This window comes from Hypomesus nipponensis, chromosome 22, assembly GCF_054491055.1.
Source record: "Hypomesus nipponensis isolate SF chromosome 22, ASM5449105v1, whole genome shotgun sequence".
NCBI classification, from domain to species: domain Eukaryota; kingdom Metazoa; phylum Chordata; class Actinopteri; order Osmeriformes; family Osmeridae; genus Hypomesus; species Hypomesus nipponensis.
The window spans coordinates 14,412,978-14,439,901 of record NC_140382.1 but is presented as its reverse complement, the minus strand read 5'-3'; the positions used below and the strand labels follow the sequence as shown (position 1 = coordinate 14,439,901).

The window sequence follows — 26,924 nt, the reverse complement described above, 5'->3', positions numbered from 1 at the left end:
AGCATGCCAATGATTCACCTGTTCCAGCTACCAGTATATACTAGTGTAGTGAAGATATCTAAAAAGGGGTGATGGGGAGTTTTTGGGAAATGTCATTTTGTGTGATAGATTAGTGGGGGTTATGAGCTGAAGAAATATTCAGTTATCTCCTGCTTAGGAGCACATTTCTTGCTCTTTTAAGCATGTTTCCAACCATGCAGGATTAACGGGTAGAGGGATACAGAGAGAGAGAGAGAGAGAGAGAGAGAGAGAGAGAGAGAGAGAGAGAGAGCGAGAGAGAGAGAGAGAGAGAGAGAGAGAGAGAGAGAAAGAGAGCGAGAGAGCGAGAGAGAGAGAGAGAGATAGAGAGAGCGAGAGACATAGAGACAAAGAGAGAGAGAGCAAGAGAGGCTGGCATGGCTGCAAGTTTGGCTCTGTCTGCCAACTCGGAAGCTGTCTGATTTCGGTTATGGTTCGCTCTGGGAAAAGTAGGCTTCAGCCATAGAAGGTGTTTGCTTAGAACTAACAGGTCCCAATATAATCTGTGAATAGACTAACTAACTAACTAGTCTACATATATTACATTTGTGCATAGATTCAGCCAGTCTTTGACTAGACTGGATACATTATTTGTGACAGGGTTGGGAGAATGTTGACAAAGAAGGTATTAAGGTTATTTTCTGTCCATTAGTCAACAGACATTGTGAGCGTGCACACTCATGGAAAACCATGAACTTGAATCTGGTCACCATGCCAACATGTTTCTATCAACAACAATGATTCCCCTGTAAGTACTGTCTCCGTCATTCAATATGTGAACACGAACAGAAGCCTGTCTGTACTTTATAGTGTACTCAGTATGCACAAATCCATTGTTCAATCGAAAGAAAGAGGATGCGACTGTGTCATTCCCTCTCTCAGAAGACTATGATGCGGTCAGAACATTGAGAGAAATAGTGGTGCCCTCTTGTGGACACAGTTGACAGTCATTAAATATTCGACAATAAGACGTTACAATTGAAAACAATCTTTAGTTTGTGTTGATATGCATAGGGTGCCATAGGAAATGGGTGCTTGTAATCTACAATCAAAGGCTGTAAAGACAGATGGAAGTGTCTTTTCCACCGACCAAACAGTGAAAAGCTTTTTAGTCTGAATGATTGGCGTACCATCAAATATTAATCTATTGAGACATCTATGTTACCTGGAATATGTTGCCTTTTGCCATGTGCCCTGCAGTTTTGACTGCCTTGTAAGTGCATATTTATTGCCCACCTAATTTTACTAAGTAAACTTGTTATAGAAAGAGAGGTTAACAGCACACCCAAGACATATGCAAGCATATTCTATGAGAAACACAGTGGCTGACCTCATAAGTCAACTACAATTGAGGGTAATTTAATTAAACATAAATGCAATGTAATTAAGTAAAGTTACCCTATAGCATCGAATAATCGAATATTTACCGACTGTTCTCAAAAATCCTATTCAAAGATCCTCCCTCCCTTCCCCCTACACACAAACCGAACCCTATACTATCCTACTTGAAATAACATGCCCTGTACCCAGCGCAATACCTGCGCTCTGAAGCCTGCCTGAGACCGAGCACACTCCCCCCTCCCACCTTGTCTCCTCGCCACCTAATTCGGAGTTTGTATTGCACTCGTTGCAGTAGGAGGGTCCATGTGCACAGAATGACGTCGCTCAGCAAGTCCGTCTGACTCCTTCGTTGTTTTTTATCTCTCTTCTATCAGAGGGCTAGAAAATCGCAAATCTGCGAAATTATGTTCGTATTGTGTAAATATCTGACACTGCCGTCCTCCTCGACGCTGTCGTTCGGTCTGTCAAAACAGCGCCTTGCTGTCGTGGATTACGAGTGATACGCAGCTGACTTCTCTGCCTTGAGCTGTCAAACTGAAACTCAAGTGGATTTATTTGCAAGAGTAAATACTATATGTTTGGAGGGAGGGTATTAGGAAGAAGATACAACTATTGCCGTGTCTCTGTGTGCTTTCCCTTCTGGATTATTGCTGCCCAGCAACTCAGCCACCTGACAAGTCTGAATGTCGTAATTAAGGTGAGGACATATTGAAAGGTTTTGCCAGAGATGTAGCCTACATGGAAAAAACTGTCAACAAATATATATTTTAATCCGCAACAACCATTAGCGCACAACTTAATTCAATTTTCTTCAGAACGTGATTGCAAAATTACTCCAGATCTGTCTGCACAACTAAATATGTAACTTTTAAACAACCCCGGGGAACCGTTCCGAATAGGTGACCTATAAGTAACATGAAAACGGGTTTTCTCTGTAAGAAATAATTTGAACCTCGTATGCTAGTAATAATATGAATGACAATAATAGCAATACATATAAAAATGGATTAGGCCCAATTTGACTTTGTAATTTTATTATAGGATATGCATGCATAATTACACGACACCTAAATCCTAAGTCTCATATTAACCATTTGTAATGTATTCGTTACTGAAGATGTATTTTTTATACTTTCTTCTCCGGCGTGACACTTCTCACTGTGTTCTAGCTGTCAACCAAGTAACCGTAGAGGTTCTTCACCATTGCCTTCTAAACTGTTATTTTGTCACCGTGAGGATAGCCTATAAAACATTACCTGTGGCCGATTTGGCGCGGACCTAGTCATAGTTTATGAAGTGCAGTGACTGTGCCCGTTATACACGTATGTCACCAACCTATATACAGTCCTGTTAATCAAAACTATTGATCAAGCTTTCGTTTAGAACTCACTACGTTTCTGCCTTATTTGCAGTCTTTTTAAGCATCGACGCACCGAAACATTAATACAGAAGGCTACGTTACTTCTATAAGAAACTTTTTCTGATCAATTGTGAGGCGTCAACCTACGATGTCAGATATTATCGTCCCAGAGAACGTGATACACTAATGTTATGCAATTGGCATTCAGGCGCAACTGGGCGCAAATGGTGGGTTTGGAGACTTTTTCGAAGTTCAATGGCATTTACGGCACTCAAAGATATATTATTTTAAAGTTATGTCGCAGATATGTTGTGGCTTTGAGACCTGGTAGAGTGACAGAACAGACGGACCAATCCATGAGTGGCAAGATAAACTTATTGTGACATTGTCTTTCTTCATCCAATGGAAAAAAGAGGTGGGGATTTAAACGAACAGCGTCATGTATTTTAAAGACGTAGTAACCCACTCTTATTTCATTTGCGAAGTGAAAAGCAGATGCGATTAAGTATTTCCAGTCTTCCTGAAGTTACCGCCAAGTTAGTACGAATTCAAAAACAGTTGTAAATCCACAAGTGTGCAATGATTGTCAATATGAAATAAATGCACATCCTCCCTAATTGCTACTGACACACACAGACATGCACGTAAATACTAATTTGTAAAGCAATATTTGAATGTACAAATGTAATAAATGTAATTCAAAATAGAATAAAAACATTGTATGAGTACCAAACTATTTGAAAAAGAGCAATATTTGCCAGGTGTCTTGACTGTTCTGGGGCAGGTTCAGAAAACACAGATGGCCCAATGCCATGTCCCAGCCTTTCATATAAGCAAAAGAAACCTGCGTCTGTGCCTGAGATCACAAAACCTCATACTGCAGATACAATTGTTAGTACTGTGACAATGACACTGCACAAATGGTTTATGAATAAGTCATATGGGCCCATATGGGTCAGGTGTTTTGGGGACATCAGAACACATGTGAGCATGATTACCGAAACACTTTGCTATCACACAGCAGTGTTTATATGTTGAAATGTCAGTGGACCAAAAGGGCAGCCAAGTCAACAATAACACTGACAATGTATACACCTTCAAAGTGTGTGCCAAAGAGAGTCCAACTGCTGCTTAGCCTTTGAATGCACACTACAGTGTGAACAATAGCTTGCATTAGCCAAACCTGAGGTTATAAAACCTCATCACATCACAATCATCACTCACAGCAGCATTTTGGTACATGGAATGTTACATGGCATATTAACAAAGTTTCACTGCAGACACTTGTCCAGTTCAGTTCAATTCTGTCTAGGCCAGCCCATGCTAGGCCAGGCCAGGCCAACATTGGCTTGTCCAAGCCTGCAAACAAACACTCACACACCCCCACACACACACACCCACACCTTTGCAAAGGGTGTTAGATCTCCAAAGAGGACTTAGACAGAGATGAGTGTATCACCTTAGGGTTACCTTAAGAGCCAATGCAAAAAAACAGCAGTGTTGGGAATGTCGAAATAAATTTATCAAAATACCAGTAACACACCTATGATTGAATAAAAAAGTAATAATTTGACAGGTTTAACATTCACTGTACTGCATTGAAACTGTATTGTATACACACACACACACACCCACCCACACACACACTGGGTATCATGTTATTATGTAAATATAAAGAGGAAAAATATATAAATTCCTCAATTGCACATTTTTTGGGCCTTGCTTTTTTACACTCTCCTTTACTTCCACATCTAACAGGTGAATCAATGACCCAGGCATGGAGACCAAAAGATACCAAAGTTTCTTTGAAGGAGCTGACACAGAGAATAGATGGTCCCAGGTCACCAGTGCTATGGACTATTGCAGCAGCGCCGAAGAGTCCAGCCTAGCTAACAGCGACATCCTGATGGACATCGTCAATGTTGGCTGCCCAGCAGGCAACGCTGGGGTTGATTGCAAGAAGAACAATGTCAAGAAGCCGGAGCAGCAGACTCTCCGACTTGGTCAGAATCCGTCAATCATCCTCCCCCTCTTTAACAACTCCCTCCATGGCCGCAAGCTGGAAATGGACTCCAAGGAGCTTTCCAAGACTGTGGCGGAATCTATGGGCTTGTACATGAACGCAGCTCGGGAGGCAGATTTTGGCTTCAGCCAGCATGGTGGTCAATGCAGCCCGGGAAAGATGTACCCAGTTTGCGGGCGCGCCCTTGAGGACAACCAGTGCATGTCCTCAGGGCGTGTGAAGTTGAAGGCGCCAGCGTCGGGCCTCCAGACGGTCCTGCAGCAGTCTGGTGTTAGCCGAGGGGAGCTCTCCTCGGGCCCTCCGGTCGTGTCAGCGTCGGCCCAAGTTTCCTCACTCTCCTGCAGCCCCCACACCTCAAGCTCCATCTCCAGCCCTGGAGGCAGCAACAACATGGTGTCGTCCACCACTAGCCCCACGACCTGCTTCGGCCCGGCCTGTTCGTCCATCAGCAGCCCCATCAGCCAAAATCCTGCCGCCATCGGACCGCCGCTAGCCCATGTCCAGCGCAGGAGTTCGGCAACCTGTAGCCCGGCAGAGTCCAGCACAGTGGGCTCTCCACCTCTCACCAGCCCCCTCAACGTAATGAGGTCGCCCATCTCCAGCCCCCAGAGCATGAGCAGTGTGCGCTCCCCGCCATCATGCAGTGCCACCTGCACCATGTCTACCTGCAACATGTCGTCCGTGTCCAGCCCCACTGGGAGCAGTGGTAATAACATCAACTGCAACAGCAATGTCAGACCGTCCATCTCTAGTCCCACTGTAGGGGGGGCTATGGCCGTCTCAAGTCCGAGGAACTCTTCCTCTACTGGGTTTGGTGTTTCCAGTCCAGCCAGTGGACTGGGCTTGGTCCAGAATGACTCCTGTAGCCCAGAGGCCTCCAGTGGAGATCAAGACTTTAAGTCCTTTGAGTTTCCCAAGGTGGAGAGCGTGGATGGGGAACTGTTTAACGTAGGACTGGATCAGATGGGGATGGTGAAGTACATCAAGAATGAGCCCGGGACAGACTACAGGAGCATGTGTCTGGGCACCTCCAAATGCCACGCTGGTGCCGGTTCGCCCTTCATCACACAGATCAAGAGTGAGCCAAACAAAGATGGTGGCTGCATGAATCAGCATCACTTTAGTGAGCAGCCATCCTCTATGGGTCTCTTCCCTGCATCAGAGACAACCTATTTGTCACTGAGGGACAACATTGATGAGTACAGCCTTTCTGGGATTTTGGGACCTCCCGTGTCCTCCATGAATGGCAACTATGAGGCTGGGGTATTTCCCAACAATACCCTGTCCAAAGGGATTAAACAGGAGACCAACGATGGCAGCTATTACCAAGAGAATAATAACGTGTCAACATCGGCCATTGTTGGCGTTAATTCAGGTGGACACTCATTTCATTACCAGATCGGAGCCCAAGGAACAATGTCTTTCTCGCGGCACGATGTGAGGGACCAGGCCAACCCTTTGTTAAATCTCATTTCACCCGTTGCGGCGTTAATGGAGTCGTGGAAATCTCGACCAGGCATGGTGCAGGGTCCGCTGTCGGCCAGGGGGGAGCCCTACCCAAGCCAGAGCTGCCTGGCAGACAACATGTCAAGGTAAGGAGATGAAGGAGAGATACAAGCACTCTGGGAACTGTAGTTCCTTGGGGCTGCGAACGGCTTGTCATGAGGATGAATTTTACTTAATTGGCACCTGTCTCAAAGGGGTTATTCGGTGGCTTTGAGATGGTCTTGAAACTTCTGACATAAGATTACTATGAGTGTCTTCTTCACCATGACTTGATAAATAGGGGTTGACATGGTGTCTGGCCGTGAAGCACTGGGGGTTCTTTAGGGCGTTGACTAGGGGGTGACTGTTGCCTAATAATAATAACAACAAGGCTTGGGAAAGGCAGCGGGATGTTGGCCAGGGGAACAGGAACTAAGGGATGGAGTCCAGGTCATTGTTACAATACATTACAAAGAGCCCACAACAGCAAACCACACAGTGTTCTACTGTAACAGGGAGGCAAAGTTTGAATTATATCTTTTAGCTGGAAAAACAAAATTGTTGTGCAACGCTAATATCTATTTTAATGGACCCTTTATGGGAGCAGCATCGTAAATAATGAATGATTGATCCCATGCTTACGTCGCTGAACCAATGAAATAATCAGTTCCTTCAAAAGGGCGAAACCCCCAACAAAAACAAACACGCGGAAAGAAAAGAAGTACCAGACAACAATACTGGCTTCTATTACAGAAACTGATCGGGCATAGTCTAACTTTGACACAGTTGTTGGGTTTTCAGTTAATATCATGTCCTAGTTGCATACAAAGCTAAATGACCGTTCATCACTATTAAGGATGAACCAAAGAAAATGTAACTACCAGAAAATAGACCAAGAGAAACACAGAATGACTTTTGTTGCAGCTGAAGCATGTGAACCACTTATGTAACATATCCCTTGCAGGGAGAGCTTGCTATTTATTTACAGTAAATCAAAGAGATATGGCTACAGTGTCAGAAGGGGGGGGGGGGTTCTTTAAAAGATTACAATGAATGTCTAACGGTGGTAATATATAGATGATAGTAGCTTATCAAAAAGGGTATAAAGTTGTGCACGACACACTGTAAATCCACTCTCTATAGCATCATTTTGCAGGAAGTATTAAACAAGGCCATAAACGGCATCCCTCTCCTGACTTAAAACGTTTCAGATGTTTGAGAGAGTTTTAAGAGGAATACATGTGAAAAGCCTTAAAGCCTTTCTGGAATGTTTTACTTGCTGTTCGCTATTTTGGCAAACGTGGTTCAGCTACTAATGACCCCCCCACTTCACGACAAGATTCAAAACATCCATAAACATAAAACTAATTTGAAATAGGTTATATTGAAGTGTTTGAAATGGAGTGTTCAAGTATGTTCCCCATGTCAACCACCTCAATGGGCACAAAAAGTAACTTACCAACACATGGAAGCATGTTGAATTTATATTATGGACTTTGACCAATGCATCAGTTGTTATTGATTATCCACTTTTACTGTATCAGTTGTTGATGCTGTCTCAATATCCCGAGCTTTGTAAAGTTATGTTTATATAAATTAGGCATTTATTTTGCATTCAACCTCTTAACAAAGAGTCCATATTAATGTTTCTAACTATAAATACTTTGGGACATCCTCATGAAATCTCTCCTCTCACCAGTACTTTTATTTAGCTAGTTTGAGCTCATTTGAGATAAATTTGCTGCATTATGATCAGCATGATGAACGTGTGTATTACTATTTGTGTGCATCTGTATACACACTTAAGCATGTGTGTAATAATGAGATATGTAGCTGCAATGGGGGAGGAAGGGGGGTAAGAAGGAGGAAGGGTGGGGGGGGGGGGGGATTTGGCTGTTACCTGGGAGGGAACCCATATGGTGGGAGCCAAAGTGATGTTGACGGGATCACTGCCACACTGGTTCTAATGAGATCCAGTTTAGCCCTGATGTCAGACAGGATGGCAGTCAGAGGTGGGCTGTATGGAAGCCAACCAGCCAGAAAGCTGCACACCTACACACAAACACACATAACTGTGAGAGACATTACCAGAGAACTAAGCACACACCGTTGTTGGTCTGCTATGCTTAATCCAACACTACAGTTATTTTGACACTCTAGCTATAGTTTTTATGAAGTAATGTTCACTATGCTAGACCAGCTTGTTGGAACTGAAACTGATTGTTGATTTAACTTCCATCAATTATTCTTCTTATAGCATTTTAAGAAAAGTATAATGTTTCAAATTGGGGATTTTTAAAATGGTCAACTATCACATGGGTAGAATGTCTCAGTCAAGAGACATACAGCTGGGTCCTGGACTATAGGTTGACCCTAAGTGCCATGTTATAGAGGCAAACCAGCTGGGAAAGTCAGCTTTTTTTCACTGACGGAAACAAAGAATGGTGCTAGCCTGTATTTACTTTTCTGTAGTTTCTATAATGCTGTAGCTACCTAGTGGTTAAGTAGTGCCTGACCATTGAGAACAACTAAAATGGGTATGGATAATTAGCTTTGTGTATTTGGGGATTTAGGCAATATAGTTAGAAAAATGACTTTCATGTGCAAAATGTATGGATTACTTAAAAGATTTAAGAGACTCAAAAGATCACAACCTATTTTCTAAAAATCTCTTTCATCCTGTTTTCATCCTGGAAAGTCTTTCCACTAGGTTTGTGGTTCTTTCATCTGGTCTTCAGGGACCTCCTGTCCAGCATGTTTGCGATGGTCCCTTTTTCCAACACACCTGATTCAAATGAATGGATCATTATCTAACTCAGCAGAAGCCTGGTAACGACCATTCATTTGAATCTGGTGTGTTGGAATAGGGGAAACATCTCAAACCTTCTGGACCCTGAGGACTAGGGTTGAAAACCGCTGCACTAGTTACCAGAGGTAGCTTTTAGAGACCATTGCCTGTCTTTTCTTTGTGAAACTAGATAAAGAATCCTTGCCTGTCGACAATCCCACTTAATGTCCAATGTAAGGGAAGTGTAGCTGTGAGCTCAGGACACTGCCTAAGAATCTTTTGGAATATTACTAACTGCCATTGCCATTAAATATATTGGAATGGCCCTTTAAACATGTTTGAATTAGGCAGTTGATAAGCCACCGACATGACAAACACAATGTCACAAGCCATTAAATAACTTCCCAGGCTGCATTTAACCAGTTTCGATAGAGGAGGAGAATGTACTATTTCAGTTTTGGACTGGATCTTGCAAGCATATACAACATATTTTGAGTCCTTCCCCACCCTGTTATCTGTAGGCTATACAGTAGAATGAGTTCATTGTATTTGCAACAAGGTCTTTGAAAAAGCTCAACATTGAAAATACTATCGAAGGTTGTTTTTCTTTTTTCACCAGAAAAGAACGCTTTGCACTGGTCCTCGTCCAACTCCTAATGTTCTGCTGGGGGATGAAAGGGCATACTCTTGAGAGAACACTAATAAGCCCTTAATTGTATGTTCTTCCACTAAATTAATGGATGGCAATGATTTGATTAATTCAGACGCTGCTGGATACTAATATCCAATTAAACCCTGTCCATGGCTCACTGGGGGCTCCCAGTGCATTGTGGGTCGGCAGCTGTGGGGGAGTGGGTGTGTGTGTGTGTGTGTGTGTGTGTGTAATTGAGTGTGTGGAAGGTGGGTGGTGGTTGCTCGTTTTAGATGTGACTGTGGAGGTGTGTGGGTTGAGGGTGCCCAGAGTTTAGGTGGTTTCACCTACTGTGTGCTGGCAGGTGTGTATCTTGTTTTTAGTGTGTGTGTGTTCATGCAGAGGTGGAGGCGGGGAGGTGATGCTGCCCTAATGAGGCACGTTGGGCTGGTGTCTTTGGTCACGGCCCCTGGCCCCAGGTTATTTGCTTTGGCCACATCAAATAATATTTTTGGAAACTATGAGGCAAAGTATTATTTTATTTTTTACAATATAGTGTAGAACATAACATAATTATTTTCTGAATAAAGGTGAGTCAAATAAGTAATTATATAATTTAGGGTATTTTCTCACACACAATTGAAACTTTTGAAGTATTTTTCTCACTCGCACACACTCGGATGGGCACACACACGCAGAGCAGAGACACGCAGCTGCACAGACTGCTTGGCATCCTAATAAAAGTGAGGTCACTGTTTGCAATGGCTGCTGGGATACAAGAGCCTGTCCTCACCTGAACCCCGTCTCCTGAAACGGCGTCAGGTGACACCGAGACAAATTTCCTCTGGATCTCCTCGGGCGCAGGTCTAACTTCTATTACCTATTGCTGACATACGAAAGGCACATCCTCTAGGTCATTAAACTCTCTTATGAAAGGCCTGAAACTAAATATGGGCACCACAACAAAGAGTAGTGGATTTTTCTGAAGTTTGAATGCCAGATTGTTTTGTTTTTCACAGCAAGGTGTGGTGGGAAATAGGTGAACAGGCTACTTTTGAGCTAAGGGTATCCCACATTGGTTACCGACAGGAATTTACTTTGTTTACTGTAGTGAAATGTAAGACAGCAAATGTGTCTCAAGAGTGAAGTTCTGGGTTACCGTTTGCATACCCACTGTATGTGCTTGATTTTATAACATAGAAATGTTATTACCATTTATGGTTAACAATCATACAGGATAAGCAATGAAAAGTATATTTTGTTTAGATGCGAAGGAATCTCTCCCTTACTCTCTCTCTCGTTCTCTGTCAGTGCATCATTGTCTTCCTCGCTGTAATGCATGCCAATGTGCTTCAGTGAACAAACAAGGCATGACTTGCTCATTCATGTTTAATTGGAGTTTGCGCAAGTATTCACGTCCAATGACTTATTTCTCCATTTTGCTGGCTTGTTCCGTCCATGGAACAGAACCAATTGACATCTAGGCGGAAATGGATGCCATTAAGGAAAACACTTCAAAAATGTTAATTGTTCCACTTCAGAGGTTAGAAAAGTGGGTCATGCCTGGCTGGCTCAATTAAAGTTAAGGGGGGTGAAGGGGGGCTTTATGTAATGCACACATGCACGCGCAGCGTTCACACAACCCACACACATCTGCACACATGCAGCAGAACTCCACACACACACACACACACACAGTACCCTTGAATATGCCTAATAAATCTTTTAAAATGGCATGCGTGATGGCATCGAATGTGACCTAGAAAGACGCAGTACACAGTCCTGTTTATAGGCCACTACAGAAGAGAAAAAATAAAAGAGAACTGTGTCCTTGTGTCGGTCTTGTGTCGCACCCATACACAACAAAAATGGCTAGGGTGTTGGTGGAGGTGGGGGCCTTCGGTGAAATCCCTGTTAATCATGACTCAGTGTGGGGCTGTGTGCAGATCCCTTGGCACAAATCAGGACACAGCTACAGTGTAGCCACACTGACCCAAAATTGAAAAAAAAGACCCTTTCTCATTATACAATGACACACAGGATCGAAAGACAGCGTGTCACATTCAGCCCCACATTTAAGCAAGTAAGTAAACTTGTTTGGCAGGAAGTCTTTGCCCCCAACAACTGAAGAGGCGATGAAATTGCATCTTTACTGCGGTGGATTTTGTTCCAAACCTAATGACACACCTTGTGTAACTGTGGCCCAGGGTTATAGATGCAGGTTAGGAGGTTGGCCCAGGGTTATAGATGCAGGTTAGGAAGTTGGCCCAGGATTATAGATGCAGGTTAGGAGGTTGGCCAGGGTTATAAAGGCAGGTTAGGAAGTTGGCCCAGGGTTATAGATGCAGGTTAGAAGGTTGGCCCAGGGTTATAGATGCAGGTTAGGAGGTTGGCCCAGGGTTATAGATGCAGGTTAGGAGGTTATAGGGTACCTGTAGGACGGGTACTGGACCGAATCAGAACGCAGATTTCGGTGCCACTTAAATTCCTGAGCTGTCGATTGAAATATTTGCCCTCTGGTGCTCCGAAACGGACGTAAGAAGCATCATCACCGCACATGAGCGTTAAATTATTATATTACTGGATTCATGTGGTGTCAGAATAATCAAAAATGCAAGTCGGATTGAAACGGAACAGAAGTCTTGATTCAGACACCGTTTAGGCACTGGAACCATTTTGATTTGGCACCGGTATCATAAAAAACCCAAACGATACCCAACCCTAGTCAACATTGAGGTAGAAGCATTTAGGCAAGTCTGAGGTAAGAGTATTCAGGCAACATTGAGGCTGTAGTATTCAGACTCGCAATTATATAGTTACATAATTATATTCAAAACATAGCTATTTGTTTCCAGAAAGTTGTCATGTTGGTATTTGTTAAATCATGCATGGAATATTTTTTCCCGGGCTTCCTAGACTATCCAGTAACTTTTACAAACAACTGAACAAAGAAACAAGAAGCTAGCCAATGGCAAGCCAGCTTCCACAGTGGGATATTTGTGTTTCCTGTTTACAGTCTCAACTTGGCACCCTCATCCAGACTGACCCATAGCTCGAGGAGATACTCAGATCTGGCAACCGGTGGTGATTGTGAAACCTGGCAACCTCCTTTCTGGTTTTACTGCACTGTACTGTACCTGGCACAGGCGAGACATTCCTTGTTTACTGTCTGCTTTTGTTTGGACTGCTTGCATTGACTAGGCCACAGCTGGCTGGAAGTCTCTCATTTGAGTAGTTTAGCTTTGGATTTAGCCTGTCGCACATTAATTTTGTGTCTGGAATGTATTGGCAATTGTTTACACACATTTCAGGCTAGAAGAGTTACCTCAATCAATGCACAAATAGTATTCAGAAAAGGAGAAAAAAAAAATATATAAATATATATATATATATATATATATATATATATACATACATGTTATATTGTATATATTTCTTATATTTTCTGAGCACATTTTTCTTCTCAGCTGTCAGTACTGTTTTTGGTGTGTTAACTACACATTTGCAGTTCACAGTGATCATTGACAAAACTGTGTGACATTTAACTTGGGCAAAACCATGGAGCTCCTTCTCTAACATGCTTCATCTAGATTTACACAGTCTTGATTTGAACATAAAGTCAAGTGATAACTCTTCCAGAATAAATCTTACTATTGTAAATGATCATTTCATTGGCATTTAGGGCAAATCCTTTGTATATGATTAGATGACTATTTGCACACTCTATTTTCCCTGTGCTGGGCTCTCAGCACTCTGCTGTCAGTCCAGTCTGCCTTTCCTCCAAGGCACAAGGGCTGGTATGGTGTATATATGTTAAATTATCACTGCACCCAGGGTGTCTGCAGCAATAATCTTAGACCAAGCACAGGCCTGATGTTCATTATAAAGCAAGGAAGCATGGTTGAGTGAGAGGACTCCTTTGTGTTAGTTTCCATGGCAAATAAGGATATTATGCCTCATTGCTTGTTTTAAATCTGTAGTTTCTCCTTCTATCTGATGCCGACATACAGGACAGTATAGCATATTGGCAGTAAAGCACATCCTATTCCATGTCATTTATTTAGCGCGATAACATTCCCAGTCTAATTTAGGATAATCTACACATTCTTTCAGTCATACATCCACTTTCTTACACGGCTGCCCTCCATGACCCTGGTTTGTTATAGGGGCAAAAAAGAGGAAGAGAAGGAGGAAGTGGAGAGAGAGGAGGATGTTTTCCTTTCATGCTGTGGAGCGGCCGACATGCCTGGAGTTCTTCACTCCATTCCAGCGTGTTTACGACCAGCCCCCCGGGCCCCAGTGACATGCGCGGCCGTGGCCGCATACATTTTTTTTTCTCTTCCTCCTTCTTAACGTTCCTTGTCACCATGGATCTATGTCAGGCAGTAAAGGAGGAGAGGCGTTTAGATGCGTCCTTCTACCTGCCCCCCTCCCTCCACCGCCACCTCTCCCCCCAACCCCTCATCACAGGGGCCAGGTAACCTGTTTGACAAGTCGGTGTCAATGGGTGCACTGACGCTCTGCCCCATGGGACTTGTTGCCTTGAGAGGCGTTTCCCGAGTTAAACAAAGAAAGTAGGCAAGGGACAAGAGTGGGAGGGGGAAAAAGGTGTTCTACATCACAACCCACACCTTAAACCCCCATTGGCCAATGACAAGGGGGCCGTGCCACCCTGTGCGGAAGTGAACCCGACACCTGCTCTCTGCCGCCCTGTCCTCTCCCACGAGGTTGTCTGTCATGTGAGCTGCCTCTCATCGTTCCTGCCTCCAAACACTGGCACGGTCATGGTGGGGGTGATAGGACACCTTTGAGGAGACTGGATATCCTGCAGTGTCTTAACCACCACCACCATATACATACACACGCTTCTAGCATAAATTGTACGTTACATTTGCCACCGCCTCGTTAATCCCATTCCAGTGTCGACCCAATGTTCAACAAACATCGTTACCCTGCGTGTGTGTGTGTGTGTGTGTGTGAGCAGCTGCCATGGGGAGGACATGCACGGTCCAGGTTCCCTTTTGACCCCTGGCCAGGAATGGGGTCACAGACATTCTATACCCAGATGTTCTGAAAACCAACGGGAAGATACGCCACCCCGTGATTTCACTAACCCACTGCGAACATAGAGTGTGTCACAAACACACACACACACACACACACTTCTCATGAACTATGTACTCCATTCCAGCGCAACAGTACTCAATTATTTTGTGAGACATTTCAAAACAAAGTAACTTCTAAAATACTATTACATTTCTCCCTTTTACAATTGTGTTGTTGTGTTATTCATTAAGGAAACCAGATTCCAGATTGTTAGCAGAAACCTGCCTGGAAAACGTAAGTTGTCTCTAGGGTCTTATAAAAATAACAGCCGGTTTAAGTCCTGTTCTCTCCAGGTTGTGCGCTAACGTTGGTTTAGATCCCCTTCTGTGCTTAGATTAAGACACACTCTTCAGTGGCCTGTTGTTTTCAGAGGGTATACATCTGTATTGTGTTTAAATCAAATAGGAGAGGAGAACATTTTTAAAAAGCACCAAAAAGTATAATAATGTCGCAATACAGCCATGCTTAACAGCACCCCCCCCCCCCCCCCACCACCCACATACATACGCAGTGATTAGCCTGGAACTGAGCCAATATCATCAAGAGCAAACTGCCATACTGCATGGAATGACAGTCTGTCAGAAAAGAAGAAACAGATACTCATTCATATTCGCTCGAGTGTACAGTCTTTACATTTTTGATTTGAGCAGTGATCAGCCATATTAAGGCCACAGGGGGTTGAGGGTTACCTCATGCCAGGTACATGAACAGGAAAGAGATCTACTCTGCATGTGTTATATTGGGGTACTTTGTAGAGGAAACCCAGAGGAAAGCATGGGATGAACATGCAAACTCGACAGAAATAGGGCCAGGAGACAGCCCACTTAAGCCCCCCCCCCCCAAAAAAAAATATATATATATACAATTTGCTTACTTAGTCCCTTTGCAGTTAGAGATGGACACACACAAAGCTATGATGATACTGGGCAGTGTTCATGAACCTACTGTCATCACATGTTGTGTTGGTGCTGACATCTGGAAAAGGACTTTACCAGGATGAAGCATCTCACGGTTTATTTTGGCAACAGGTACCCTGACTATGGCTGTTGATGCCGTACATTTAGGATTTTTTCCTGAGACTAGACAGATTCTGTGGGGTGGTATCAAATAGTGTATCTGTTAGCAACCATGGCCTAGCAACCCCGGAGCACCAACCTTGCGATGGTCCACTTATGTTAGAAAAAAAATCTACAATTATCCTGTTAGAACTATCATTCGATGGTCATGGGGAATTGGTTTGCGGAAGAGTCTAGGCAAAGGTTTCACTGCAGTCTGTGCTGCCTGGGTGTATTGGAGAGGGTTAAATACAGAGCACTATAACAGATAATGCACCATCTTTTCGCCTCGTAAAGAGGGTGTTACATTGTCTTCGGTGACTTTGACGATGTTCGATGATGAATGCGTTCTGTCGTTCCTGTGACTTGGCCTTGATTGACCCATCAGTGTGGTGTATGAATGCCAATGTGGCGCTGCATTTGCCTACACTGTATCTTAATGTACAGGACATTGGAAGGATGAATACAGTTATTGTAGCTGGACACTTTTCCTGAAGAGAAAGCACAGTGATTATATGTTTCCAGTTTGTGTGTTCCCAGCAGGGAATTTTAGCTGTGCTTTTGATGTTTTCGACCTACAGATGTAGGTAAGACAGAAAAAAAATCCTGGCACGGTGTTTGATACATTTGAGTCCTTTATAATGTTTATTCAGATTACGCTTGTGGTTTTCATACAGTGAAACACTTCACACTAGAGAACTGAGTGAAACCTAATAAAATACTGAATATTCTGCAGTACACCGTAATCCTTTGTAAAATACTATTTTATAGAATGCCAAACACCATTTTTATAGTTTTATTTTGATAGTAGATTTTAAATGATATTTTCACAGACAATTTATGCAAGTGCAGACTTAAACTATTTTGTTATAGAAAATATTTATTTTGAGACCAACGCTATAATATTGTTTTTTTGCGTGGCAAAATTTTTTTTGGCCAAAAGTCTGTTTTTGATTGCGGCAATTTAAATCTGAACAGTCGTGTAGGATGATTTTGAGGGAAAATTATAACTGCGCAGGTAAGTCGCATATAAAAAGGAATTGTTTGATTTATATCACTGTTGGAAAGAAAATCTTTAGATAAAGACAATAATGTTTTAGATTAAGAATCATTAAGCTAAACTGCTCACTAAAGTGAGGACATTTATATTCCAAAAGAAGAAACATATTATTTGTCTACCAAGTGGAAATCTGTGAGAAGACAAGAATGAGAATAGTGGCCCAGTAATCATCTATGTACTGTAAGTGTGTCTAGCAAAGTGAGAAGAGGAGCAGGGAATGACTGTAGACAAAGGAAGGGATTTAGAGCCGAGCACTGAGCAGGCCATGGTGAGGTCAAGGACTATCCATCTAGACACACAGTAATGGTGATTCCCTTAACAGAAAATATAGGCTCGACACATCTCATAACTCCTGCATTAGTACAAAGTACCATACAGCTCTGCATTGTTCAGTGAGTCTTCCTGTCCACCCCTTGGAATCTACCCTAAGGGAGAGAAGGACCGACCTCTTGTTGACCTCTTCTCCCTTTGCCTATATTTAGGCACTATAAGAGGTTTAAGCGCGGAAATTAATAGTTGTCTCGCTACAGTATCCACGCCTTCTGTGCGTCGGCATCTCCATGTGTAAACACATTCAATTCTCCTTGCCATCTGTCAACCCGCACTGGTTCCGCTAAATGTAATGAGATTAAAGTAACGGAAAATGTTTCACCTTTTGAACCATAAGGGACATTCTACATTATAGAACTAGGACCTTATGTAAAGGCCAGCTACTGTGAGCTTATCTCTGTCGAGGGACAAACAAAGCAGCTGTGTGACGGGTCAACTGGGCCGGCTGTAGGAGGGGGCTCAGGGGGAGTAGTGGGCGCCAATTGAGGATACACATAACCGTTATAAGTGACCTTAATGAGTATTAATGGATGCAACTCAGAGTTACGGCAATACAAATGTAAGTGTGTTTATTGGTGTGTGTGTGTGTGTGTGTGTGTGTTGGAGGGGGGAGAAACAGTGGTATATGGTACAGTGTATATGCTTTAGATAAACAGGAGGGGGGAAGTGCTTACCAGACACCCTTAGGCTGGAGGACTGTGGAGTGTCATGTGGGCAGCTGTGTCTGCAGTCCTTCCGTCTTCACTGTGGCCAGTTCCCAGTCACACAGTAGACTCTGGAGCAAATTTAACATTACAGCTACATAGACACAGTGGTCTAGAAGCACTGTGGATATATGTAGAGTGTCATTTTCTTTCGATATGATTGTGTTGGTGCACCGGGTCCCACATTGAAGACATATAAAAAGATTGTTCTTATTACAGTGTTCAGCACATGGATAGCATCATTGTTAAAGTATTGCTGTACATCAGAAGAACGGTATGTTCAAAGTGTAGAGAACATCGCGTAATAGTGTGTCACAGTTGTAAAGCAAACAACAGCTTTCATAGCCACAGACCGGCAGACAGACAGACACTCTTTTTACAAAAAGACAGACAGACACTCTTGTTGCAGACAGACAGACACTCTTGTTGCAGACCAACAGACAGACAGAAACTCTTGTTGCAGACAGACAGACACTCTTGTTGCAGACCAACAGACAGACAGAAACTCTTGTTGCAGACAGACAGACAGAAGTTGCCCTGTCTCTGTTTTACGAAGCCACCGACCCAGCTCTGATCAAGAGATTGTCGTTGTCGTCGTCCCCCCCCCCTCCTCGATCAAAAACCTGCCATGACCGTCATCATGTCTGGCCTTTCCCCTGTTTTGGACACTACAACAAGTAGTGGTAGGAGGATGTTTGGGCACGTCCACCTGCAGTCACTTACATGTCTTGACAGAACGAGGATGGGGGGTGGGGGGTAGGGGGGTCTTTGTTCAAAGTAAAGACCCTACAGGGCTCTGTTCCAGCTGTTTCTCAGCCCACAGAGCTAACTTAGCATCAATCACAGGTTCTGCCAGTCGGTGTAAATGGGTTAAGCGAAAATATTTCTTCAACATTTTTTTCATAGATTCCTTGAGACTGCCTGCATTTGCCGTAATTGGATTGAATGGGGGCCTACATTGGCCTACATAGTATTTATATTGTACTTAGGGCTCTTAATGCGAATGACACTGATCTGATGAGACTGACATTTAAGCTCTTAAATCCGCAGGCCTGTTATGCGGGCTTTGGAGACACGGAGGGGGAAAGGAATGGAAGGAAGGAGAGAACGAGCGAGCGAGAGAGACAGAGAGAGAGAGAGGGAGAGAAAGAGATAGAGAGGAGAGAGAGAGAACGAGAGAGAGAGGGAGAGAGAAAGTCTTGAGGAAGAATGAAAAAAAGACCCAGATATTACGATTATACTGGAGGGGGATTTGTGTTTGAAGGCCCGTTAATGTGTCAATTACAATGTGTCATTTTCCTCAACATCTCACTGGCCCGGTGCATCAGAGGTGGTTTAGGCTCACGCTCGATCTCCCGCTATGCCTGAGAAAATACAAGGTGCTGAAACAGGTTCCTCTGCAACTTCGGGACTTTTTTTTTTTCTTCACTGCTGCTGCTCTAACTTGAGAAAGTATGCTAAGTACTGCCAATATTTATTCACTTGACCTAGAAACTGAGCTGGGCTGCAGTCCTAGCAAAGCTGCATATAGTCCGGGTTCACACAAGTCATATACAGCATGATCTGCTCACTCCCTGTGCAGCTTATTGAAAGGTAGGTTACAAAAGCTGACTCGCTTCAAGTCAATATTCATTTTGCAAGGTGCAGAATTCTTTTTACCAGAGCTTTTTTTTTACCAGAGCATGATCCAGAGGATTAACCATGAGTTACATGCTAAATATAGTTATGCGTGATTTTGGTTTGATCACCACAAACACCACAACAGGTCATTTTGATACTGAAAACTACTGATTTGAGACCCCTTACCTTTGGACTAACAATGGACACATTTGTTTTTGTCAAAATGATTACATCACTCATTCAAACAATGAAAACATTTCATATTAATCCACCATCTCGTGTGTTACTCAGTTTGTTTGCAGATTATTCAATAATCCAATTATCGCTGCAAGGCTTTCTTTAGCCAGCCCTTGAAGTGTTGAGCAAAGAGCACTTCATTCAATATGCAAGGAGTGGAAGACAAAGAGAGGGCGAAGGAGGAGGAGAAAATGAGACAAGGAGAGCAAGTGAGAGATGGAGATAGAAAGTTGAAGACTGAAGGTGAGAGTAAGATTTGAGAGGGATTTAGGAAACAAAGCATCACTAGAGTAAGAGAACGAGAGTAAAAACATGGGGGAGGTTATGAGTGGAGAGAGAGAGACATAGGGAGAGAGAGAGAAGCCAAAGTTACCTTCACGAATGCACTGACCTTGTGCACATTACATTAGTTTTCCCACTCAAGAAGACTTAGCCTCTGTCGGTCACCCATTTCTGTGCCACTAAGAGAGACACTTGATTTGAGAAGCCCTGCGTGGGGAAAGTTAATTGTTGGCTGCTGGCATCAAAATAAAATTGTTGTAGACTTTGGTACTACCCATGAGTTTGGCAAAATGCTGGCATGTGGTTGAAGAAAAATTGAGAAAAGGACAGAAAGATTTACAGTCAGGGCGCCCGGTTGGCCTCCCTGGAAGAGCATGTACCACTAAGGCTAATACCTAAACGCAGGGGCCTGGTTTGGATTCCGGCCTGGGCCATTCCAGAATCTCTCTCTTTCTTTCTTTCTTTCTTTCTTTCTTTCTTTCTTTCTTTCTTTCTTTCTTTCTTTCTTTCTTTCTGTTTGTCTTTCTTTCTTTCTCTCTCTCTTTCTCTCTCTCTCTCTCTCTCTCTCTCTCTCTCTCTCTATCTATCTATCTATCTATCTCTCTCTCTCTCTCTCTCTCTCTCTCTCTCTCTCTCGCTCTCTCTGTCTCTATCTCTCTCTCTCTCTGTCTCTCTCTCTCTCTCTCCCTCCAACTGTTTATATCTAAATCCTTTTTTGTTTGTTTTTTACAATACAAGAAATAATTAGTCACTTGTAATATTTAAAACTGGAGTATTGATAGAGTAGCCTTCACTCTCCAAACTGATCTTGTAGGGTATGTCACTTTCCATGCCATAATAAAACCAAGAATTACCTCCCTTGAGTAAAAAAATTAAATACAAATGGAACTCCATTGAGTGCCGTCGTAGGATTTCTAAACCAATTAAATCTGCAGTGAGCGTGCTCCATGATGGGTTGCCGATGGCGAGGGAACCAGACAAATTCATTTATTCCGCATTTCCTCCTCGTTAATAACAGCTGATGCTATCATAATAAAGCAAACAGTCTTTAAATAGAGCTCTATGCAGTGGAGTCTAGTCTTGGTACAAGTAGGACAGTCGTATCTGTTGATCTGTCAACGTTGCTACCATACTTTTTTTTTTTCTTTTGATTTAGCTACGCGCTAAAATTGATATGTTGGGTTTCTATTCATAGGAGGCATATTGCCTCGACTCAACTGTAACCAGTGGTAGACAACTACACCAAACCTATTCTGTATAATGTACAGTAGTAGCATGTCATTAAGATGAAGATTAGGAAATTACCTTGGACTACTCAATCCAAGAATGAATTGAGTAGTCCAACACTTAAGTGTCAGGATTTTTTCTTATGTCATGTTTGACAGACCATGGGTCTCAGACTGTATGAGTGTTGAGAGACGGATGGAAGAGCATGTGTGTGCGTGCATGTAAGAATGGACATGCCCAAGCAACAGATGAGATTTAGGGAGTACACATTCAAGGAAGATGTAGGAGGGGTTAGCAATACTGTAGGTAGCCTATGCTGTCACTGTTGTCTCTGTTGATCTTGATCAATACATATGCAGACAGACAACAAATGTACTGATTCACATTCTGCCGCTTTGCTCTGATAGTGGGATATTGTGATAACTTAATACAATATCATAACGATTTATTTGCCCTTCTTGTTCTTCCTGACTAACACATCATCAAATAGAGAACTGGAGACAAGATACATTTTTCACCCAAAAAGCTAGTCTAGCCTGTTACTAACTTATTTACTCTGGTGCTGCAGCAAAGCCTTAAATATACAAAGCTGTTCTACAGCACTCTGCAACATGTTTCCCTTCCAGCCATTTTGAATTGGAATACTTCAGCACCCAAAATAGGAAAAAGTTATGTTTTAAAACTTCCAGTAAAAATAGCTAATTTTACTATGCTCTTGTATTATGACTGCAAAATATCCTAATGTAGCTAGCGAAACAGCAGTTCAAAATTAATTGACAGCACTCTATGTCGCCTTGGTATACTCATACTGTATGCAACTCTCCTGCTAGCATTATACTCAAGCATTATACTCAAACTGCTGAGAAAAGCCCGGAACTTATGTAGGTTCACACATTTTCTGCATTTGGGGCCGGTACTGACAATATTTGGAGAGAATATTCTTAAGAGAAAAAATGGTATTGGTAGCTAATGCAGTTCACCAAAGACAACAGGTTCCATCATTGTAACGAACCATACAATACGTGCATGGAAGTACAGTGTTCACTGTGCAAGCTAATGCGTGTTGAGGGACTGGGAGCTGCTAAATGGAAAATATGACCTTCAAGTTCCCTGGAGATGCTTTTTATGCAGTTAGACCTATTCAAAAGCTCACTGTCACCTCCCTCTAGGTTGGCTGGAGTAGCCGGAGTGCGTTTGTGTTGTGTGCTTTGGCTGACGATCCCAGCGCAGGAGCCTAACTTACACTCTTACACAGTGTTTTGACAGGGTTTCTTTGGCAAACCACTATGGACGGATAGGGGCCCTAGGGGCGCGAAGTCCACAGAGCTGAAGAAGTGCTGTCTCTGTGTCTGTCAATGTATTATAACACGGTTCCAAAAGAATCACTTGGTCTAAGGATAAGGTAGGGTTATGATAGTTTGACACATCCATGCAGAATAGCCCTCCATCCCTCCCATTGTCTTCTCTTTGTAGCAAGGTCTCCCATGATCCAATTAGGGCTTTATTCACCGCAGTAAAGCCAGTCATTAACAACATTGCGCTTCGCAACGTGTAGTGGAGTGGTGAATGGAAACGTATTTTCCTCCACACAAAAGCTCCCTCTTTTCAAAAGGAAATCCTTTGTTCAGCGGACAAATCCAGTCGGACTGACGTTAAAGCACTCCCAAGCTCTATTGAGACTAAACTGCTACTCACAAATAGTAATTAATATGACCAGAAATCCAAACTGATCAGAGGCTCAGCAGAGCATCACCTTGTAGGAAGTGGACCATCACAAGATAGAAAAAGTGGAAAAAGTTAAAAAATCTGACTACTCCCAAAAGTGCACCACCTACTCTACCATACTCCATTCTTCTGAAATTGTACACATTTTGTCCTGCTGTCTGGACAGGGGATGGTTCCTGAAAAATACATGTTTTGTTCTTATCCATTTAAACAAAGAAACCCACACACCTCCTAAATTCCTTTATTCTGCCTTCACACCCAAAACATCTATACTGTTTTTAAATATTTATAAGGAAAGCAGAAGATGTCTTGTATTTACCTTCATCCTCACAAATATTATATGGTTCGAACAATGATATGTAGTGTGTGCAGAAGACAGCGAAGAAAGGACGAGGAAAGGTGGGAGCAAAAAAGAAAAAAAACGGAAAAAAACTCTGAATTGACAGTATTTCGCCTTGGATGGAAAATGTGGGGAGATATTCTGGGCCCCGGGAGTGTTTGGTTGGGCGAGCGTTTTATTTGAACAGGGCGTCAGGAGCTGCAAAGCCTGGTGTTATGATTCATTAAAAGTGCGACGTGATAGGAATTGTGATGCAGTGGGGATCAGCTGGGGAGACTTGGACTGGATGTGTATGTGTGAGAAAGTGAGAAACAGAAAGTGTGTGTGTAAGTACAGGGACAGCCTTACCAGATAATTGTGTTTTCGGTTGTTACATAACATGATGTTCTTCTACTAGCTATTTCTATTAATCAGTGGTTGTAGCACAGAAAAGACAGAGATTGAATGCATACATGCACAACTATGTAAACACACAAAGCATACCTACAGTGCAAGAGTACTTCTACTTCCCATAAAGACATAGTTAGATAAGGAGTCCAACCGGGAATGTTGGCTCTCTATGCCTCCAGTACAGTCTGACCGGCAGGGTCACACAGTGCATGCAAAGACCACACCTCACAGCAACTTACCATATTCTTAGATTTATATTGAAATCCACACCCCCACCCAACTTTGGTGCTCCAGAACCAGTAAATTGCCGAACAAGCTCGCCTTTCCTGACCACTCTCCACACTACCGTGCTAACATTGCTCACTAAGTACAGGCGCCCCGGCCCCTCCCACCAAGGTGACACGTTTTCCCTCTTCCGTCAGAGGTGGCTTCTTGAATCATGAATATACATCTATAGCCAGGCGTTTGTACTGTGGCCATGCTATTACCTGGGCTCAAGGCTAACTTGATTGTTGCTATTTTTACCCTATCGTTGGTATTCGAGGGTCTTCTGTGAAGGGGTATAGACGTTCTCTGTGGGGGGCGGAGGAGGATGAGTCCTTTTGTTGTTGTAATAAAGTACAAATGTACTGTGAGGTTTTCAATCTCACTGAATAGTCAAAATGATGTGTCTGCTAAATCAAACACACATACAGTAATGCTGACTTCTTTTACATCTGATTTGACCATGGTTCCAAATCTCTTGGCTCCCTCCTTAAAACCGGGATAGGCAGCATTGCCCCTTTAGGAGAATGCATGGAGTGCGTTCTTGAAAAGCATCTCCCCCATTACCCTCCGCCCATCACTATTCTCTCTCTCTGTCTCTTTCTCTCTGCACATGGCCCACACATGTGCCCCTACATTATGTGTGAGGCGGTGCGTGAACGTGTACTCCGACCATGGAGATACGCCCGCTGTGTGCCTGGGTAGAGCTGGGATTTGCAGAATGGCATTGCCCAGGCTCAGGGTGCTGCCAAACGGGCGAGGCACACCAGACAGATCATGGAAAGCAGAGATGGATCACCACTTCGCATTCTGAACAGACAGTGTGTGTGTGTGTGTGTGTGTTTCACTGTGACATTCTTTCAAACGGGCCTGCATGTGCCAAAAGGCATTCTAACTCTTGTGCAACTTTGACCTTCTCTGTTTGATATTTCTATGCAGAGTAATACATTCCAAATTGTGTGGGACTGGTTGAAATAAGAATCATAAATGTTCTTAAAATGACTGATATTTCATATTGGCTTTACACGCAAACACAGCAGAGGCATAATCCTCTCATTATTAATTAGTCATTGTGGACTTTTAACTGTGAAAAATTGAACTTTAAGACATGTGACTATAAGATTTTCACATTTTAACTTCATGTAATGTAGTTAGATTAGTTAGTGGGTGTTTTCGCACACACCTGATTGCTGCACGCGAGACAGCAGGTGTGCAGTTGTTTGACCAATGGCCATCTGGGCCAAGTAATCCTTCATTTGCAAAAAGGTCAAGAGGCAAGGTTACATTCAGGACAAAAAGGCCCCAATGTGTGTGTGCCCCCCCTATCCCCCACAACCTTCTACGTCTTTGTTCCTTAACATTTTGAGACCTTTTGTGCTTCTGGGTCAGAATCTTAAAGTTGACCTTTTCAGAAATAAACCCTGTAAATTATAATGAGCAGTGTCTGATGCCTTGTAGTGGTGAATAAACCAGTCCACTGTTGTTTTAGCCGTGTCTGCCTATTCACTTCATTGACTAAAGCATGAAAAGGTTAGTACTTTTTAGGCTGCTTTAGGATTTGATGGTGTGGAATTCAGAGGACAAAATTCTGTACATATTATATACAGTATAATCCCTGATAAAAATTTGAATCCTACTAGATGCCGAACTCTTTGTCTCTCCTTTGGTTAGCAAATTGGACTGTTATGCTTTCATGAACCGGAATATCTTTAACAAATTGTAGCTAGTACTTTGGAGAAAATTGTCTCCCATTTGCACTTCCAATTCTGATCATTTACTGCTTTGGAGTGAAGGGCTCCATTTTGCTGTGACTAGTTGACCTTAGCAACAGACAGTGAGGGTGGATGGAGGGTGAAAGAGACTGGGGTACTCTGCATTGTGCTCCACAGCTGTCTGATAGGAAGCCTGCGAGGCTGGCCTGAGAAGGTCTGGAGTTATCGTGCAGAATGTGCCGGGCCCTGTTCTGCTAACCACCTGGCAGCTGTCCAGCTGGAGGAAGCCCGGGCTTGGCCAGCGACACACGGGCCTCTCTCTTTCTTGTGGTTGTGGTTTCATACTCTGTGACTTCCCTCAACCGCTCAACCATTAAACTACACATACAATAAACACCACTGGCAGATTTGCTTGTCAATTGGTGAAAAAAAAACATGTTGGCAACAGTATAGCTTCTTCTATGTAAACAACTACCCTCCCCACCCCCACACAATTCACTCACCCACCACCGTACTATGCATCTTCCGGCCTCTGCAGAATGCCAAATGACTGGTTGGAGGTGACAGTGATTGCTTGTGACAGCTAATGCGTTGGGTTGCTGGCAACATGTGTCAGTGCAAGCGTGCTTTATCCTAGATTCAGAGTGAGGACATCTCAGAAAATATGCTGATAAAAGGGAAGAAAAGGTCGCTTATGGGGGGGAAAAAAAATCATGGTGCATGCTTTTTTCTTCCATACATTTGTTTTGTGGCCAAAAAATTAAATAATCCAGGGTTCTTCACAAAAAGAATTGTATTTCAATGAAGAACGTGATGTGTATCAGGGCAGACTGTATTACTGAATTTAGACAAATAAGATGCTTAATAGTTTACGGGGGCTTAGTAAGCAAGCTCCCTGTGTCATTTGTGTTTTGAGGAACATTCTTATACCACATTACTAGTGTATTGTTTATCAAGTTTTAAACATTGCAACATCAGTTTGTACACATCGATAACATTGAATGTTTGTTTCAGCAAGGTCTATCTGCATCTTTGCCAAAATGTGAAAAAGAAAGACAGAGATACTATTTCATAAACTCATAAATTGCAGCTGGCAGAGTTGGCTGTCAGACAAGTCGAGGGGATTGCACTCTTGTCAGGGCCAAAGCCATTGTTTACTGTCCCGTAAAGCAAACTCAAAAGCCCAGATGCAATCTTCAAAGCTCAGTAACGGAGCAAGGAGGCTT

The 26,924-nt window shown here is 43.0% G+C and overlaps 1 protein-coding gene across 1 annotated transcript in view; it reads left to right on the top strand.

The window, feature by feature from the left end:
* Nucleotides 1-1,641: 1,641 nt before the first annotated feature.
* The window catches only part of nr3c2 (nuclear receptor subfamily 3, group C, member 2), a 57,450-nt gene continuing 32,167 nt past the window's right edge, over nucleotides 1,642-26,924 (top strand). Inside the window, exons 1-2 of the mRNA XM_084687388.1 lie at nucleotides 1,642-2,056; nucleotides 4,478-6,334. Of these exons, the coding sequence (XP_084543514.1) occupies nucleotides 4,497-6,334 (1,838 nt within the window). The 5' untranslated portion in view covers nucleotides 1,642-2,056; nucleotides 4,478-4,496. The remainder of the gene's footprint in view (nucleotides 2,057-4,477; nucleotides 6,335-26,924) is intronic.